Source organism: Myotis nattereri, assembly GCF_964212035.1.
Source record: "Myotis nattereri genome assembly, chromosome: 15".
Classification (NCBI taxonomy): domain Eukaryota; kingdom Metazoa; phylum Chordata; class Mammalia; order Chiroptera; family Vespertilionidae; genus Myotis; species Myotis nattereri.
In genome coordinates, this window is record NC_138090.1 from 56,492,222 (window position 1) to 56,512,809 (window position 20,588).

Here is a 20,588-nt window from a genome sequence, read left to right on the forward strand (position 1 = left end):
AATATATTTTATTGATTTTTTACAGAGAGGAAGGGAGAGAGATAGTTAGAAACATCGATGAGAGAGAGTCATCGATCAGCTGCCTCCTGCACATCCCCCACTGGGGATATGCCCGCAACCAAGGTACATGCCCTTGACAGGAATCGAACCTGGGACCTCTCAGTCCGCAGGCCGACGCTCTATCCACTGAGCCAAACCGGTTTCGGCAAGTTTTTTAAAAAATACTTTTTTATTGATGTCAGAGAGGAAGAGAGAAGGAGAGACATAGAAACATCAATGAGAGGATCATGGATCGGTGGCCTTCTGCACGCCCCGCACTGGGGAATCGAGCCCACAGCCCGAGCATGTGCCCTGACGGGGAATCGAACCCGTGACCTCCTGGTTTCTAGGTGGACACTCAACCCCTGAGCCAGGGCGGCCGGGCCCCATTACCTGGTTTTCTGTTGAGAGCAGGAGGGCAGCTTCCGTCCAATGACACCGGCAGAGCTGGAAGCAGGGGCTCCCCCACCCCCTGCTGTTTTCCCCACTGTCTTTCCCCCTTCAAGCTTGGCTGCCACCATCAGACACAGACAGAGCGAGGGTCCTTTTTCCTGCATCTGCACGGGTCCCGGGTGCTGCGTGAGCACTTCCCCTTCTGGCTCCAGATGACCATCCTCAGCGTGTCTATTTCCACGGGGGACCCTGCGCGTGGCTCCAGGACAAGCCGCCCCACCTGGTCCTGGGAGGGACCAGGCATCATCCCGGGGCCTGATGCACATCAGGACCCGGGGACACCCGGCCACAGGGAGGGACCAGGCATCACGGGGCCGGAGCATCCAGGACCCGGGGACACCCGGCTACAGGGAGGGACCAGGCATCACGGGGCCGGAGCATCCAGGACCCGGGGACACCCGGCCACAGGGAGGGACCAGGCATCACGGGGCCGGAGCATCCAGGACCCGGGGACACCCGGCTACAGGGAGGGACCAGGCATCACGGGGCCGGAGCATCCAGGACCCGGGGACACCCGGCCACAGGGAGGGACCAGGCATCACGGGGCCGGAGCATCCAGGACCCGGGGACACCCGGCCACAGGGAGGGACCAGGCATCACGGGGCCGGAGCATCCAGGACCCGGGGGCACCCGCCCACAGGGAGGAACCAGGCATCACGGGGCCGGAGCATCCAGGACCCGGGGGCACCCGGCCACAGGGAGGAACCAGGCATCACGGGGCCGGAGCATCCAGGACCCGGGGGCACCCGGCCACAGGGAGGAACCAGGCATCACGGGGCCGGAGCATCCAGGACCCAGGGACACCCAGCCACAGGGAGGGACCAGGCATCACGGGGCCGGAGCATCCAGGACCCGGGGACACCCGGCCACAGGGAGGGACCAGGCATCACGGGGCCGGAGCATCCAGGACCCGGGGGCACCCGGCCACAGGGAGGGACCAGGCATCATCACGGGGCCGGAGCATCCAGGACCCGGGGACACCCGGCCACAGGGACCACGCCGCTCGGGATGTGTGGATCCAGGGCTCCCCTCGCTTCCACGCAGACGTGAGCTGACGGGGGCGGAAGGGGACTCGGCCGAGAGGTCACCCCGTAACAGAAAACTCCTCGACGTCTCGTGTAAAACGTTTTTGCCGATCTGGCATCCCCATGCTCGACATTTATTCCAACACAGATCCCATGCTTACAATCGGTTATCAGACAAACTCCTTGGGCCTTTTTCCTCCCTCCAAGCCTTCGGGGGTCATGGCTGCTCCACGGAAATGCTGCCTTAATGGCGGAGGCAATTTTTTTCGCCCAAACGTCCTTTTACTCGTCACACACAACCGTCGAACGGTCCCCATCAACCGCCGGGTCGGAACCAAACACGACGTACACCGTCACAAACAGCGCCGCACCCGTGGTCACGGCCCCTCACACACTCGCACCCGCAACCAGAGAGGCGATCGCACGCACACTGCACGCTCCACGGACCGGTTCTCACACAGCAACTCCCACCGCAGAACGCACTCCGTCGGGTTCCCCCGACGGGCGCACACGGGTACCGCCCACTGCGAAGCATCGCGATACCGGGCCTCGCGGCGCGCGGCAATCTTTACAGCCTGGAGACTACGTTTCCCAGAATACACTGCGGCGCCGGCCCAATCGCTACGCCGCATCGGCGCGGCTTTGTGCGTCTGCGCCATCTTCCGGCTCCAGGCGACGAGTTCGCCGGTACCGACGAGAAAGCTCACCTGGGACAGCGAGGGGGGGGCGCAGTCTCGGTGGCACTCGGACCCGAGAAGGCGGCAGGTGAGGGGATCCGGAGTTTCCCGCGCGCTCCGGGGCCAGTGCGAGAGTGGGCGCCGCGGCCGGGCGGGTCTTGGGCCTGGGGGGAACCGGAGCGTCTTTCCTTATCATCCGTCTGCGGCTTCTCGGGCTCCGGACTACATTTCCCATCGGCCCCCGCAACGCACGCCCGGCCGGCGTTCCGTTTTTGCGTCACAGCTCATCACCAGGGCCCCAGACCCCTTCGGTGGGTGTGGAGGGGGTCCCCACCCCTGAAATTGCTTGCGGGTATTTTGCATGGAGTCTTTTTTTTTTTTTTTTTTTTTTAAATCTAGGCTGAAATCTTGTTCCATGACATTCACCAAGAGTTGCAAGGCCCCAAAAGATTTAGAAGCAGAGGCTTAACCCTTGGGGACATTTTAGATGATTTTGTTCAAAATCTGTGACCAACAGTGGGGAAAGGGTTGAGGAAATCCGGGGCCATTCATGCAATAAAATATGACAGAGCATGCTAAAACGGTGCTCAGAGGAAGGAAAAATTCCCGTTACATGATTCCCAGGAACAGTCATAATTATCTCATCTACGCATTACTTGCAATGAAATATTTGTGAAGAAGAAAAAAATATTAGTCATGTGCCGGGCACTGTCCTAAACTCCTTTATAAACAGCTCAAGAAGTGGTTAAGTGAGGTCACTCTTAACACTTGGATGTTTTCTATTCCAATTTCTTTTTAGGATTTTTACGCCCCCCTCCCCCCATGTGTCCCCAGGGGGGTGGGTTTGACTTATTTTGCTGAATGTTCTTAGGTTGTACAAAGGGTCCAGTTGTGAATGTCATTCATTATGCTGCACCAGCACAGCCAAGGGTGAGCCTGAGGAGGGGCGGTGAAGAATTGAAGAAAAGACAAAGAGAATACAGCTGGGGCTTGGTGTATCTCCCATGCCTGGATGAGGACACAAAAGGCCCAGCCTGCAAGCTGATGCTTTATTTTACAGTCTGATTCAAAAAACAAGGGCAGATTAACATGTATACAAATGTTCTTGTCTTGGCATCACTTGGGTTTGGAAGGAAGGAATTAGGGAGGGCTACAAGGTCAGGCTTAGTTATGCTAGGACAGTGGTCGTCAAACTCATTAGTCAGCAGAGCCCAATATCAACAGGACAACGATGGAAATTTCTTTTGAGAGCCAAGTTTTTTAAACTTAGACTATATAGGTAGGTACATTGTTATTAACTTAATTAGGGTGCTCCTAAGGCTTAGGAAGAGCCACACTCAAGGGGCCCAAGAGCCGCATGTGGCTCACGAGCCACAGTTTGCCGACCACGGTGCTTGGAGAGCTCTGCCCTCCCGGCTGGGACTTGTTCGTGGCCCTGCCACAGGTCAGCCCCAGGCTTGAACCTAGAGCCGCTCCCGACGATTATCTGTGGGCATCGACCATCTGGCTGGGCCCAGATTGACCCGACCACTTGCCTGCTTGTGGCCTGTTCTGAGCTAATTTTCGGTTCTGTTTTCCAGCTTATGTTTCTGTGCACACAGCTTCTCACGCTGTGATGTCTGTGCAGCGGCCTCTCTATGAGCTGATCATGGAGCGTGGGACCTGCTTCATCTAACTGACCCCCCGCACTCACACTCTATCTGTGGACTCAAGGTAGGGCCCACGGCGTGGTGTCCACCGGGCCTTCAGTAGGGCTGTGGGCTCTTGGTGAACTTGGAAGTTGGGGGAAGTGCCCACGAGACTTCTGAAGGTGTTCCATTGTGAGCATGAGAGTCGGATGGTCTGGTTTTGGGGAAGACGTGATTCTTGGCTGGGCGGATCCGGATCAGGCCGGCTCTCTGGGGCTTTCTCTGGCCTGAGGTCAGGCTTCCTTGTCTGTGGGATACCCATGGTCTTAGTCACTGGACCGGGTCTGAGCATCCCCATCTCGGATTTGCACCAGTGACGTTCTCGGGCTGTTTCGGGGAAACGGGAGAGAAAGGCCACTGGGTCCCTGTGTCCTCGCAGCCGCTGGAGCTGGGGGTCTCTTGGAGTTGGGTGAGGGCCCCAGTTTGTCTTGTCTCCCTCGGATTGGTCGGGAGGTGGGGTGAACGGGATGGGGACTTGTAACCAGGGCATCCTGGGAGCTGCCAGGCAAGCCTGGTCTCTCGTGTTCACTGTTTCCTCCCCCAGCTCCGCCCTCTCAGGACTCTGGCCTTCCCCGAGAGGAGCCCTGAGGAGGACCCCTCAGCCCATGACTTTCCGAACGTCATGTCCATGGTGAGTTTCTAGATCCTGTAAACACTCGCTTTCCTGTTCCCAGCGCTTCCTTCCCACCTGGGCTCCGTCCCAGAGACTCCGGTTGCTCAGAGCTTCCTGTTCTCAGGAGTGAAAAGACCGGGTCGCCTGTGTCCTCTCCCGGTTCCCTCTTCTAGCAAAAAATTCTTGGTTTGGGTTTATTTTTCTTTGATTCCATCGAAGTAGGAGTTCTGGGTCGCCCCTGGAGAATTTAGTATGTGACAGGGTCAGAGTAAGTCACCGTTGGGAACACTCCACGCAGCTGGATTTTAATTTTCACCCCAGATCTGTGTACCAGAGCTTTGGTGAGTGTAGTAAAAAAGAACGTCCAAGAACATTTAAACCCCAGCTGGTGTGGCTCAGTGGGTAGAGTGTTGGCCTGCGGACTGAAGGGTCCCGGGTTCCATTCTGGTCAAGGGCACATGCGAGGGTTGCGTGCTTGATCCCCAGTAGGGGACAGCCAACTGACGTATCTCTCATTCCCTCTCCCTTCCTCTCTCTCTAAATATCAAAACTATCTTTTTAAATATATTTTATTGATTTTTTTTTTACAGAGAGGAAGGGAGAGGAATAGAGAGTTAGAAACATCGATGAGAGAGAAACATCAATCAGCTGCCTCCTGCACACCCCCTACTGGGGATGTGCCCGCAACCAAGGTACATGCCCTTGACTGGAATCGAACCCGGGACCCTTCAGTCCACAGGCCAACACTCTATCCACTGAGCCAAACCGGTTAGGGCTCAAAACTATTCTTTTAAAAAAAAACAAACATATTAGGCCCTCGCTGGTGTGGCTCAGTGGATAGAGCATTGTCCTGGACTGAAGGGTCCTGGGTTCCATTCTGGTCAGGGCACATGCCCGGATTGCAGGCTTGATCCCCAGTAGGGGCATGCAGGGGGCAGCCGATCCATGATTCTCTCTCGTCATTGATGTTTCTATCTCTCCCTCTCCCTTCCTCTCTGAAATCAATAAAAATTTATTTTTTTAAAAAACACAAGAAAATTGTTTTTAAAAAAAAGAACATTGAACTCACACCCGTGTTCTCCCGTCATCTGCTCGCTTCAGAGGCCCCAGCTTCAGCCTTTTCCTGCAAAGACTCCCTCCACCTCCTCTCCTCCCACCGAGAGAGGTTCCCGTGAGGTTTGCATGTAACACACCTGCCCGTTGTTGCAGGGGTCAGACCTGTTCAGGGATGTGGCCGTGGTCTTCTCCCGGGAAGAATGGGAGTGGCTGGCACCTGCTCAGAGGGACCTGTACAGGGACGTGATGCTGGAGACCTACAGCAACCTGCGCTCTCTGGGTAAGGGCGCCTGGTCCGGTAGGTCGGAGGGGACCCGTGGGTGGAGGTGTTCCTGCCTTGTCAGTGTGAGGGGTTAAAGGGCAGCTCCCTGGGCTGAAGCTACGTTGTCGCCAGGCCTCAGGTGACTGTCAGGTCGTCCGCTGTGCCTTCCCACTATGACCTCTCATCCTGAATGACCAGGTCCTGGGCCTGAGCTCTGGGGCCGCACCATCACCGGGCGTCGTGTCTTTTCTCGCGTTCAGATCTCGTCATTTCCAAGCCTGATGTGATTGCCTTCCTGGAGCAAGGCAAGGAGCCCTGGAGGGCGGAGGAGGCAGTGGCAGGAGGCCTGTGCCCCGGTGAGTGAGGCGTGAGGCGCTTGCAAGAGGAGGGAAGCCAGCGCAGGTAACCGTCCAGCAGCAGGGGAGGAAGCCGGCCCTTTGAAGTGGAAAATAGTTCCTCTGAGTCGCCAAGCTCAGAGGTCAGGCTGAGGAGGTACCTTCGGTGGCTTGTCAGCAGCACTTGACAGATGCTCCTGCCTGGAGCATCTCCTGCCTCTTGCCCCTGTCACTCTCTAGCCCCCTCAGCCCCCTGTGGTGGGTCCTCTCACTGTCTCTAGGTTTCAGGCTCAGACTCGGCCTGTTCCTTCCTGTTCATCTCCCTTCCCAGGACCTTCTCCGCTGCCAGGCCAAATACCACCCATGCTGGGCTCTCCAGGATGGCGCGGCTGGTGCCACACGGCCATTGACATTTAAATGAATTACAGTGAGCCCGGCCGGCGTGGCTCAGTGGTTGAGCGTCGACCTATGAACCAGGAGGTCACGGTTCAATTCCCGGCCAAGGGCACATGCCTGGGTTGCAGGCTCCATTCCCAGTAGGGATTTAATTTTTTTAGTAACCTCCATACTGTTTCCCAACGTGACTGCCCCATCGTACGTTCCCACCAGCAGGGCATGAGGGCTCCCATTTTTCCACATCCCTGCCAGCTCTTGTGACTGTGTTCTTTGGTGTGTTTTTCTTCTTTTTCAATAGTGGCCGTCCTCGTAGCTACGAGGTAGGATATCATAGTTTCTATTTGGATTTGTCTAGCGATTGGTGATGTTGAGCATCTTTTCATATGCTTATTGACCATTTGTGTATCTTCTTTGGAAAACTGTATGTTCAAGTCCTTTGCCCATTTTTTCATCGGGATGGGTTGCTTTTGTCATTGAGTTGTAGGGTTTCTTTATATAGTCTGGATATGAACCCGTTATCAGATATATGATTTGCAAATATTTTCTTCCATTCTGTACATTGCCTTTTCACGCTGTTTCCTTTGATGCCCAGTTATTAAGTTTGATGTTGTCCCACTTGTATATTTTTGCTTTTATTGCCTGTGCTTTTGGTGCCATCTCCAAGAAAGTATTACCAAATGCAGTGTCATAAAGCTTTCCCCTCGCCGAAACCGGTTTGGCTCAGTGGATAGAGCATCGGCCTGCGGACTGAGGGGTCCCGGGTTCGATTCCGGTCAAGGGCATGTGCCTGGGTTGTGGGCACATCCCCAGTGGGAGATGTGCGGGAGGCAGCTGATCGATGTTTCTCTCTCATCGATGTTTCTAACTCTCTATCTCTCTCCCTTCTTTGTAAAAAATCAATAAAATACATTAAAAAAAATAAATAAAAGCTTTCCCCTGTTTTCTTCTAGGAGCTTTATAGTTTTAGATCCTGTGTAGGTCTCCTATTCATGTTGAGTTAATGTTTGTATTTGGTGTGAGGTAAGGGTCTTGCTTCATTCTTTTGTATGTCGATATCCAAGTTCCTCAGCACCATTTATGGAAAACACTGTCCTTTCTTCATTGTGTGGTCTTGGCACCCTTGTCAAAGATCATCTGACCACACGCGTGAGGGTTTATTTTAGGGCTCTTTCTTTTGTTCCGTTGGTCTGCATATTTGCCTTTAGGCCAGTGCCACACTGTTTTAATTGCTATAGCTTTGTCATATGTTTTGAAGTCAGGAAGTGTGAGACCTTTGTTCTTCCTTTTCAAGATAGTTTGGCTATTTGAGATCCCTCAAGTTTCGTATAAGAAAACCAGAGCATTTAATGCTAAGATGATACATAAGATTTTTAGACACTCTTTCTTTGGTTGTCCAAATAATTAACTGTAAAATACTGTGTCTAGGCCTTGGCCAGGTAGCTCAGTTGGTTAGAGTGCCATCCTGATGCATCAGGATTTCAGGTGTGAGCCCCAGTCAGGGCACATACCTAGGTTCTGGGTTTGATCACTGGTTGGGCACGTATGGGAGGCAACCAGTCAATGTTTCCCTTCCTCTCTCTCTCAAATCAATGAAAATATACCCTTGGGTGAGGAGGGGGGAAAAAAATATATATATATATATGTATATATATGTGTGTGTGTGTGTATACATAGAGAGAGGCCATTTCCAAGCACTACTCTTACAACCTTCTTGATTACCTCCCTCTTCTCATTTATGGCATTTCCTCTTTCTCCGTACGATTTGCCCAGTTCCTCGGTAGCCACATTCAGGAGCTTGTTGGCATTATTTTCAGTTTTTACTAGACAAGTCCCCTTTTCTGCAAAAGGAAAAAAACAAGAAGCATACTTGCTCTTTCGTTCTTTTTCAGCCTCGGAGGCCAGGTCTGAGACTAAGGTGTCACCTCCAGAGCAGCCTGTTTCTGAAGGACAGTGGCCGAGACCGGAAAGCCTTCCGAGTTACGGTCTCGAGTCCTCGAGTCTCCCAGACAACTGGGAGTGCGGAAGCCAGTTTGACGGACAGCGGGGGGATCCAGATGAACGTCTGAGTCACGTGATCGTCAGGCCTGAAGAAATGCCCCCTCTCAGCCCGCAGGCATCCCTTACTTTCTGTGGGAAAGTCCATCCAGGGGACGAGCCCTATGGATATGACGCATGTAGGGAAGCCTTCTGGCCAGAGGACTTCCTCATTCGCCGCCAGGGAATCCACACCAGCGAGAAACCCTATCAGTGTAAGGAGTGTGGGAAGGCCTTCAAGTACGGCTCGCGCCTGGTTCAGCACGAGAACATTCATTCTGGCAAGAAACCCTACGAGTGCAAGGAGTGTGGGAAGGCCTTCAACTCGGGTTCAAACTTCATTCAGCACCAGCGGGTCCACACCGGCGAAAAGCCTTACGCGTGTCAGGACTGCGCCAGGGCCTTCGGCCGGAGCTCCCAGCTGATCGAACATCAGCGCATTCATACCGGCGAGAAGCCCTATCAGTGCAAAGAGTGTGGGAAGGCCTTCAATCGGATCTCGCATCTGAAAGTCCACGGTAGGATTCACACGGGGGAGAAGCCCTACGCCTGCAAGGAATGCGGGAAGACCTTCAGCCACCGGTCCCAGCTGATCCAACACCAGACTCTTCACACTGGCAAGAAGCTCTATGAGTGTAAGGACTGTGGGAAGGCCTTCAATCAGGGCTCCACGCTCATCCGGCACCAGAGAATCCACACGGGTGAGAAGCCCTACGCATGTCAGGCCTGCGGGAAGGCGTTCCGGGTGAGCTCACAGCTGAAGCAACACCAGAGAATCCACACGGGAGAGAAACCCTACCCGTGCAAGGCGTGCGGGAGGGCTTTCAAGCGGGTCTCGCACCTCGCCGTGCATTACAGGATCCACACGGGGGAGAAACCCTACGTGTGCCAGGCCTGTGGGAAGGCCTTCAGCCACGGCTCCCAGCTGACTCAGCATCAGGTTGTTCACACCGAGGAGAAGCCCTATGACTGTAAGGAAGGGGGGAGGACTTTCGATCGTGGTCCCGCTACTCTTCGACATCGGACAAGGCAAAGTAGAGAAACACAGGTGAATGTGATAAACGTAGAAAAGCCTTCCATCAGCGCTTATCCCTTGTTGATCATCAGAGAACTTATGTTAGCAAGCAGCCATAGGAATGGAAGTAATGGGGAGAGCCCATTGGCTTAGGCTAGTCATGCAATCAATGAATGGAAGTAATGAGAAGAGCCCATTGGCTTAGGCTAGTCATGCAATCCATGAATGGAAGTAATGGGGAGAGCCCATTGGCTTAGGCTAGTCATGCAATCCATAAATGGAACTAATGAGGAGACCCCCATTGGCTTAGGCTAATCATGCAATCCATGAATGGAAGTAATGGGAAGAGCCCATTGGCTTAGGTTAGAAATGCAATCGATGAATGGAACTAATGAGGAGACCCCCATTGGCTTAGGCTAATCATGCAATCCATGAATGGAAGTAATGGGGAGAGCCCATTGGCTTAGGCTAGTCATGCAATCCATGAATGGAAGTAATGGGGAGCGCCCATTGGCTTAGGCTAGTCATGCAATCCATGAATGGAAGTAATGGGAAGAGCCCATTGGCTTAGGTTAGTCATGCAATCCATGAATGGAACTAATGAGGAGACCCCATTGGCTTAGGCTAATCATGCAATCCATGAATGGAAGTAATGGGGCGAGCCCAATGGCTTAGGCTAGTCATGCAATCCATGAATGGAAGTAATGGGGAGAGCTCATTGGCTTAGGCTAGTCATGCAATCCATGAATGGAAGTAATGGGGAGAGCCTATTGGCTTAGGCTAGTCATGCAATCCATGAATGGAAGTAATAAGGAGACCGCATTGGCTTAGGCTAGTCATGCAATCGATGAATGGAAATAATAGGGAGAGCCCATTGGCCTAGGCTAGTCATGCAATCCATGAATGAGGAGACCCCATTGGCTCAGGCTGATCACAGCTTCCTCCTTTCATCTTGCAGAAAGGCGAAGAATACAACAAGCCAGAATGCCTTCATTCAGAGTTGTCCTTCCTCCCGACTCATAAATTTCATACTGAAGAACATTTTTTATGGGTATAAATTGTTTAGATCGAGATTATCAATGAAGCAGGGAAATTTTGGAAAACGTTTTGTCTCTCATACATTCTTGATTCACCTTTTCTAACTACCCGTGTAATAATTTTAACATTAGCCAAAGGTTTAAATTGTATTGGAAACTGAAAAGAAAAGAAAAAGGAAACAGCCAAATGACTCTTGGGTTAACAAGGAAATAAATCTTGCAGTTATAATAAATGGCAAAGAGAAAAATGGCAATAAGAGGTTGGCCAGGTCACTCAATTGGGTGGAGCATTGTCTCAATAAGCCAAGGTTTCAGGTTCAATCCCCTCAGGACACATACAAGAATCAACCAATGAATGCATAAATGAGTGGGGGGGGAATCCATGTTTCTCTCAAATTTTTTAAAGGATGACAATGAGAGTTTTTTTACATCCCAACAGACTTTAAATATTGTGAGACATGAAAACCTGTAAGATTATACTCAAATGTATTAACTGTACTATTCAAGAAGCCAGAAGAGAGGACAACAAACATCACTATGATGAAGGAACAAATTATTACAAGAGGATGAAGTAGAAAATGGTCGTCTTACAATAATGTGAGTTTTTATTTCTTCCTGACCCTGGAGTAAACTAATTTTAGGCGATGGTGTCTTAGTTCCCACCTCATTTGATTGTTTGGGGTTATTTTTATACCTTCTGTCACGGACGGAGGGGTTGGTGGCCTGCCTAATAGCCATACTCATTTCCCCTTCCTATTGGCCCATCTGTGTCTTGGCCTTAGAATCTGAAGGTGTCAGGTGCCGATTTTCAGCCTCTGCAGCTCAGGATGGTCTGTCTATTCCAGGGGCCTGTGGGTCCTGGGAAGGATTCTCCTCCTTCAGAAGAGACGTGGATTAGAAAGACTCCCTCTCCTCTCACTTCTACTCTTAGACATTTTCCTCTAAGACATGACGCCCAAAGCTACTGCAGCCATCTTGGGACCAAGAGACAAAACAGAGAAGCTGACTCAACAAACCTGGCAACACTGGGCAAGGAGACCACTTCTGAGACTTTCTTTGATGCCTTGTTCTGTGAGGAAGAGAAACCTTTTTCTGCTAAAGTTGATGGGTAACTGTGGCCTAGAAGTCAATACCTACTTTTTAAATTTTGACATTTTTCTTTATGGCTAAGTACGAGTTGATTTCTGTATAGTTCATAACACTCGTAACACACACATACACACACATTTATTGTTAATCCTTACCCAAGGATATTTTTCCATTGCTTTTTAAAAAAATATATATTTTATTGATTTTTTTACAAAGAGGAAGGGAGAGGGGTAGAGAGTTAGAAACACCAATCAGCTGCCTCCTGCACACCTACTGGGGATGTGCCTGCAACCAAGGTACATGCCCTTGACCGGAATCGAACCTGGGACCTTTCAGTCCGCAGGCCGACGCTCTATCCACTGAACCAGACCGGTTAGGGCTCCATTGCTTTTTAGAGAGAGTGGAAAGCAGGAGGAAAGATACAAAAAAATTGATGTGAGAGAGACTCACTGATTGGTTGCCTCCCGCAGGCACCCTGACCAAGGTATGTGCCCTTGATGCAATGGAACCCAAGCCCCTTCAGTCCCCAGGCTGACGCTCTATGCTCTGTCCACTGAGCCAAACTGGCTAGGGCTTTGTGTGTGTGTGTGTGTGTGTGTGTGTGTGTGTGTGTGTGACATAAGATTCTATTTATGCCTGTAAGTTATAGTGATAAATTTTCCCTGGTCTTGTATTATTTGAAATATTGTTTCAGAATTCCCTAAAATTGAACTTTGTTTTTTATCAAGATCATGAGTTGCCAGAAATTTTTACTTTTTAATTTATGTTTGACTGTTACTTAAGCTCTATTTATGAACCATACCATTTATCATTATGTCATATCCAATTCTGCCAGGTATAGTGGTCAACAGACCAAGTCTGGCCTGCTGCCTGTTTTTATAAATAAAGTTTTATTGGGACACAGCCATGCTCATTTATTTAGTTATTGTCTACAACCGGCAGAGCTGAGTGGTTGGAGGAAGACTGGCCACGAAGCCTGCATTTGCTGTCTGGCCCTGAAGATAAGTTCGCCACCTGGCCGGGGTAGCTCTGTTGATTGGAGCATTGTCCCATACACCAAGGTTGCAGGTCCAATCCCTGGTCAGGGCACCTACAAGATTCAACCAATGAATGCATAAATACGTGGGACAACAAATGGATGCTTCTCCCTATCTCTAAAATTAAATAATTATTGTAATCATACCTTAAAAACCACATGAACATACAATGTGGAATTTGGATGTTTCCCTTTTTTAAAGTGTGAACTAAAATGTCACCTTGGAACGGGAGTGGAAAAGTTTCTTATTTCTCTTACTACCAACTAATCGATCTGCCACTTTCCATAGGTAACCAATTCCTTCCATTGCTAAGGCTCTATCACCCTGTTACATATGAAGTACACATTCATCTCTGATCTTGGGTTTCATCCACACACAGAGACTCAGTTACCCATTTCAAACTACACCTCAACGCAAGTGGCTCCTTGATCACAAATGTGTCTCATTTCCTCACAAAAGGATATGATTTTATTGATTTTCAGGGATGGAGCGAGAGAGGGAGAAACATTGATTGGTTGCCTCCCATATGTGCCCGACTGGGCATTGAACCCAAAACTCACGTATGTGCCCCAACCAGCAATCCACTCCAACACCTTTTGGCTTACGGGACGATGTTACAACAGAGCCACCTGGCCAGGTCTCCTTGCTTCACTTTTTATCAACTGTGACCAAGTTTAGAAAGTAAACACCACATTGACTCCCGCATATCAAAACCACCTACCCTGAGCCTTCTAATGATAGTTCTACTTTGCACAAGGTTTATGGGAGCCTGTCCCAATTCCCCCACTCAAATGTAAAATGGTTGCAAGTTTCTACACTTTAAAAAAAAGAACTTAGAGCCCAGCCGGTGTGGCCCAGACGTTGGGCATCAACCTATGAACCAGGGGGTCACGGTTCCATTCCCTGTCAGGGCACATGCCTGGGTAGTGGGCTCCATCCCCAGTAGGAAGCGTGCAGGAGGCAGCTGAACAATGATTCTCTCTCACCGTTGATATTTCTATCTCTCCTCCCTTCCTCTCTGAAGGGAGACACATCCCCAATAGGAGATGTGCAGGAGGCAGCAGATCGATGTTTCTCTCTCATCGATATTTCTAACTCTCTATCCCTCTCCCTACCTCTCTGTAAAAAATCAATAAAATATATTTACAAAGGGGGAAAAAAAAAAAAGGCCTTCTCGCATTACTGGCTCTTAACCGAACCAGCCTTGGTGTTTCCAGGAAACCAGTGTTGGTGTTTTGTAAGGTCTGGTCTGAGGCAAGGCTGATGTGACTCTGTCCAGCCCTACTCTGCCACCTAACCCTAACCGTATGGGTCTGGGTAGCTGCCTCCATCGGCAGACAACATCAGCTTTCGTCTTGGCCGAAACACAAGGAATCGGGTCCAGTCATTTCAGGGGAACCTTAAAAAAATAATAATAAAGGCCCCATTGAGAAAGTAGCTCCTTAGGAGGCAGAGAAAGGGGTAAAATTTTCCTGAAAGGGTGGCTCTCACTCTTTCATGTAGAACTGAACTGCCACTCACCCCTGAATATACTAGTATTTTCATTTGACCAGCAAGGCCTTTTGGGTCCCTTAATTTTTTAAGAAATATATTTTATTGATTTTTTACAGAGAGGAAAGGAGAGGGAGAGAGAGTTAGAAACATCGATGAGAGAGAAACATCGATCAGCTGCCTCCTGCACGCCCCCCACTGGGGATGTGCCTGCAACCAAGGTACATGCCCTTGACCAGAATCGAACCTGGGACCCTTCAGTCTACAGGCCGATGCTCTATCCACTGAGCAAAACCGGCTAGGGCTGGGTCCCTTGATTTCTAATCATTCAGTCTGAGTTGACTTGCCCTTGAGCGGGGATGACAGGGGGAAGGGGAATAACTGGGGTGGAAATCTCCGTTTCCAGGACATAGAGCTGTTGTAGTTTGTGCTTCTGTCCACACGATGGCGCTGCTGCATCAGGAAACAGCCTCTGAGCACCGGGAATGGTGATTTTCACCAATATGTTATTTTTTTTTTTCTCTGCCTTCCTCCCTCCCTCCCTCCCTCCCTTCTTCCTTTTTCTCTTTAATCCTAGGATTTCATAGTGTTTTTCATTAGATCACCCTAGAGGGGACAGGGATCGCCTCTACATGTGGAAATCTCAGAATAGGAGAAGCTCCTCTGATTTCTGGTGGGCATTTATTTACAGGTCAGGCATAAAACACGTCCACTTAAAAAAAAAGTTCAGCCCTAGCTCGTGTGGCTCAGTGGATAGAGCGTCGGCCTGCGGACTGAAGGGTCCCGGGTTCGATTCCCGTCAAGGGTATGTACCTTGGTTGGGGGCACATCCCCAGTGGGGATTGTGCAGGAGGCGGCTGATCAATGTAACTCTCTATCCCTCTCCCTTCCTCTCTGTAAAAAATCAATAAAATATATATTTTTAAAAAGTTTAGCTGGTTTGGCTCAGTGGATACAGCGTCAGCCTGGGGACTGAAAGGTCCACGGGTTGGATTCCAGTCAAGGGCACATGCCCAGGTTGCGGGCTCAATCCCCAGTGGGGGACGTGCCAATCAATGATTCTCTCTCATCATTGATGTTTCTATCTTTCCCTTTCTGAAGTCAATAAAATATATATTTTTAAAAATTCATCCATTCCACGTCTACTAGTATTGATTGAGTTACTCGCTCTGTGCCAGGAGCTGTTGTAAACAGAAGTAAGACGAACAGAAGTATTCCCACAGAGCACACATTTTTAGCAGGGGAGTTAGATGATAGACGAGCAAATAAACACAGAATGTTATTTCAGACAGCGCCGTGGAACACAGCGCCCCATGGGCATGCTTCTTTATGGTTTAGGTACAGAAACCCCAACCTGGATATGAAAGAAAAATATGGACTAACCTACAAGCCAAACATGTTAATAGTTTTTCTTAAATGCATTTTTTAAATTTTTATTTTATTTTATTTTTTAAAATAATATATATATATATATATATATATATATATTTACTGATTTTTTTTTTTACGGAGAGGAAGGGAAAGGGATAGAGTTAGAAACATCGATGAGAGAGAAATATCGATCAGCTGCCTCCTGCACACGCCCTACTGAGGATGTGCCCGCAACCAAGGCACATGCCCTTTGTCAGACTCGAACCCGGGACCCTTGAGTCCGCAGGCGGACGCTCCATCCACTGAGCCAAACGATTAGCACTGCACTTTTTAAAAATTGATTTCAGAGAAGAAGGAAGAGGATGAGAATCATCAATGACGAGAGAGAATCATTGATCCACTGCCCCCTGCACGCCCGCACTGGGGATCAATCCATCAGAGTCCCTGCGTTGCCCAGCGTCCCTGTTCCCCATTCTGTCGACAGCCACACCCCAATGGAGGCCTGAGCCCCCCACCCCTACCTGCTCAGGCCCGCCTTGTGTCCATTCTCCTGGCCGCCCAGCCTAGCAACTGCCCCAACCAGGCACCGACCCCCAGAATCCCAGGGGCGCGGCTCTGTCACTCGGGGTGCCCTATGGTTCCGGTCTGTCCCGGCCCAGCCGGCCCGGGGGGGCGGGTCACTGAAGGAGGTCACGCCACCCCGGGTCGTACCTCCCCGTCTGTCTGCATTCTGCCGGTGGCCTTTGCCACCTCGCGGGACTACATTTCCCAGAGGGCGCGGCGGCGGAGGACGCGCCCACTTCCGGCGACGTCGCGCTGTCGGCTCTTGCGCGCCGTGCGTGGTGGTGGGATGGGCGGGGGCAAAGGCGGGGGCGGTGCCGCTGTGGCCGGTGGAGCCGGAGTGGGCGGGTGTGTCCGCGGGGCCATGCGGGGGGCGGCGAGGACGGTTCGGGGCGGCGTCCCCCGCACAAAGCCAGGTCCCGGTCGCGGCCCGACGGCGGCAGCGACCCCGGCCCCCCGGGTGCGCCGGGGCCCGGGAAGGCCGCGCTCCCGGAACGGCCTCGCCTCCCCGGGCCAGCGACGAGCGGCGACCCCGGGGCCGGAGGACGGAGGTGAGGGGGCGGCGGGGGCCTGGCGGGGTGGCCGGGGCCGCCTTCATCCCCTCGGGGGCGGGACCCTGAGGTCTGGGCGGTGAGCGGGAGTCCGAGCAGCGGCCGCGGTGGGTGCGGGGGGACGGGGCTGGCCCCGGGGACACCTCGCCAGGCACCCCGTTCCCGTGCTCCGGGGGACGGACACCCCGCCCCGCCCGTGGCCGCCGCACAGCCGGCCTCATGCTGCTGGTGGGTTCTCCGCCTGAGGAAGCCGTTTTGTTTGTTTTTTTAAACATATTTTATTGATTGTTTACAGAGAGGAAGGGAGAGGGATAGAGAGTTAGAAACATCGATGAGATCGGCTGCCTCCTGCGCGCCCCCCCTTGGGGATCGGGCCCACCACCCGGGCCTGTGCCCTGACCGGGAATCGAACCCTGACCTCCTGGGTCCTAGGTCAGCGCTCAACCCCTGAGCCGGCGGAAGCCCTTTCTGCGCGCGGCTGGAGGAGGACGCCCCCGGGCCCCGCGTGTGCAGGCTGGTGCTTCGGGACCTTGTAGACCTGACCGCTCCTTTCTCTCCCCCTCCCCGCCCCCCAGCTCCGCCTTCCGGGGACCCCGCCCCTCTCCAGCCGCGGGGGCTCCCGCAGGAGGCTGTAGGGACAGGAAATGGCCCCCGAGTCACGTCCCAGGTGAGTGAACAGGTCCTGTTTCCTCGCTGAAGCGCACCCTTGCTTTCCTGGACTGCGAGGCAGAGCAGTGATGGCGAACCTTCTGAGCTCGGCGTGTCAGGATTTGGAAAAACCCTAACTTCGCTCTGCTGCCCGGTGTCACCTATAGAAATTTTTTGATCTTTGCAACCGTAGTCAAACAAAGACTTATATTTTTGATATTTATTTTATATATTTAAATGCCATTGAACAAAGAAAAATCAACCAAAAATAGGAGGTCGCCCGTCACCTCTGACACGGGTGTCATAGGTTCGCCATCACTGGCGTGGTGTTTATTTTTTTTAATTGTTGAGGTCTATTTTTCACTGTATTTTTCAGTGACAGTTGATGTACTCTATCATCTTGCTTTCAGGTGTACAGTGGCAGTGATTAGGCATTTATGTAATTTACAAAGTGACCCCCCCCCCCACGCACACACACACCATGCATAGTTGTTATAATATTATTGACTGTGTTCTCCATGCTGTACTTTATTTTTTTCTTCTTCTTTTTCTTAAAAACATATTTTACTGATTTTTTACAGAGAGGAAGGGAGAGAGATAGAGTTAGAAACATCGATGAGAGAGAAACATCAATCAGCTGCCTCCTGCACACCCCCTTCTAGGGATGTGCCCACAACCCAGGCCCTTGGCCGGAATCGAACCTGGGACCCTTCAGTCCGCAGGCCGACGCTCTATCCACTGAGCCAAACCGGTTTCGGCTTTTCTTCTTTTTTAAACTTATTATCTGTTTGTTTTTCAACATTTATTTTTATCCTCACCCGAGGGTATTTTCCATTTATTTTTTTTTAAAAAATGTATTTCATTGATTTTTTTAGAGAGGAAGGGAGAGGGATAGAGAGTTAGAAACATCCATGAGAGAGAAACATTGATCAGCTGCCTCTTGCACACCCCCCACTGGGGATGAGCCCACAACCAAGGTACATGCCCTTGACCGGAATCGAACCTGGGACCCTTCAGTCCTCAGACCGGTGCTCTATTCACTGAGCCACACCGGTCAGGGCCATTTACAATTGTTTCTCGCCAGTACCTCCTTTCACCCACACAGATGTGCCAGTCCCCCAGGGGCAGGGGCGGTCTCCGTATCTCTCTCTTTTCTCTGGGGTTGATGACATGACACTAGATTTCCAGATCAACAGCTAGTATTCCTCCTGTGTATATTCTCTCATTGGAACCAAGAGAAGGCAATCCTTCGATCCCAGGTCCGGTTGTGAGGGCTCCATGGCAAAGCACCACAGGTCGGGGGCACCTACACATCAGCCGTTTCTTCTCTCCCGGTTCTGGTGGCCACAAGTTCAAGGTCAAGGCGTCCGCCGGGTTGGTTCTCCTGGGGCCTCCTTGCTCAGTGTGCAGGCGGCCCCTCTCCTGCCGCCTCTGCTCCCCCGTTCCTGGTGCTGCTTCCTCCTTTTAGGAGGACACCGGTCAGACTGCTTAGGGCCCGACCACGTGACTGCGTTTCACTTTTCCTCACCTCTTCTAGGGCCCTGCCTCCACAGGCAGTCACACTGGGGCGTCCTGGGGTTAGCACTTCCACCTTCGAATCTGGGGGACACCGCATAGTCCGTAGCAGCCCCGTCATGAGGGGCCAAGCAGACATGTGGTCTGTCCTTCCAGATCGCAGTGACGTTTGGGGACGTGGACGTCGCTTTCTCCCAGGAGGAGTGGGGCTGGCTGAGCTGCGCCCAGAAGGCCCTGTACAGAGACGTGATGCTGGAGAACTACCGGAACCTGGTGTCGCTGGGTACGGGTCCCCCCCTCGCTCCCACCTCCCCTGTCCGCTGCGGGCCGCCCTCTCCAGCCCTCTCCGCTCACAGCACGACCACCTCCCGCTTCTCTCTATTATTCAGGGCTCTGCCGCTCTAAGCCCGATGTGATCTCCTCCTTGGAACAGAGGACAGAGCCCTGCATGGCCAAGACAGGAGGCCGGTGCCCAGGTGAGCGTGGGAGACCAGGTGGGGGCCACTCACTGGGGGTCACAGCTCAGCCACCTCAGGCAGGCGGGGTCATCAGGAGGCTCCTGAGCTCAGGGCCTGGAGGGCAAGGAAGACCCCCTGGAATGGACGCCCCGCGCTTTCATCTGCCGTCGCTGCTCTCCAGCTTCGCCCCGTCCCTCCAACACAGCGGTTCTCAACCTGTGGGTCGCGACCCCTTTGGCGGTCGAACGACCCTTTCACAGGGGTCGCCTAAGACCATCCTGCATATCAGATATTCACATGACGGTTCATCACAGTAGCAACATGACAGTGATGAAGTAGCAACGAAAATAATTTTATGGTTGGGTCACAACATGAGGAACTGTATTTAAAGGGCCAGAAGGTTGAGAACCACTGCTCTAACATAACCACACTCCTCTGCTCCGGCCGTCTTCCCTAACTCCCTCCCACCCCTTGATGGTCAGACTCACGTGGTCCTCTGGTCTTTAAAGCATGTTTGGCCGACGCTGGTGTCATGTTCACTATCTTATTCCTCTTTGATTAAATGACTGGTTTATGGACTTTTTAAAAATGATTGTTACTGCTCACACTTCAGAGGAACAAGCGATGCTGACAGGACAGGCGCCCAGAGGCATATGTTACGGTGGCTCACGGGGGCCCACATGTGGCTCAGGAGGGCTAGGATGGTGTGTTCCTGCAAGGGTTCCACTGAGCATCCATGTGTATTAGTACTAACTTTATTAGTAATAAAGCAGGAGGCTGGTGAGCTGGAGAAGACATTTTTGCTGAATAAAATGGAGAAAGAGTCACAGTGAGTGTTGCTGAGTAACTCAAGTAAGGATTAGACGGCATTTCCTCCTGTGGCCTCCCTCCCGCTGGTCTGTCCCCCCACACTGCATCCTAGATGCCAGGCTGTGAGCTCTCTGAGCTGACCTCCCAGTGCTCCCTCCCTCCCTGCTGACAGCGTGGTGTGTCAGCGTTGAGGTGAGGAGGCTCACCGTCCTGCAGGGTTAAAGCTCCAGAAGCGAGGGGACCTCAGTGAGGTTGGTTAATCAGAGAACAGCTCTCACAGTGGTGCTCCTCTGAGGATTGAGTCCTCTGGTTGCCCGGTGGGGTGTTCGTCACCCTGACCCCCAGTGCAAGCGCCGCTTCCTGTCGTGATGTCTTTCAGGCGGGAAGGCTGTGCCCGCGGAGGAGGGGCCGTGTGAGGAACAGCTGT

At 51.9% G+C, this 20,588-nt stretch overlaps 1 protein-coding gene across 1 annotated transcript; it reads left to right on the forward strand.

Moving 5' to 3' along the window:
* Positions 1-4,349: 4,349 nt before the first annotated feature.
* On the forward strand, positions 4,350-12,617 carry ZNF582 (zinc finger protein 582; the record flags this gene model as incomplete). The annotated part of the gene is made up of 6 exons (XM_081107424.1): positions 4,350-4,387; positions 4,441-4,513; positions 5,705-5,831; positions 6,074-6,169; positions 8,434-9,626; positions 10,552-12,617. 6 exons carry the CDS (start codon positions 4,350-4,352, stop codon positions 10,648-10,650), a joined length of 1,626 nt encoding a protein of 541 aa, XP_080963550.1. The 3' UTR covers positions 10,651-12,617.
* Between the last annotated feature and the right edge of the window lie 7,971 nt (positions 12,618-20,588).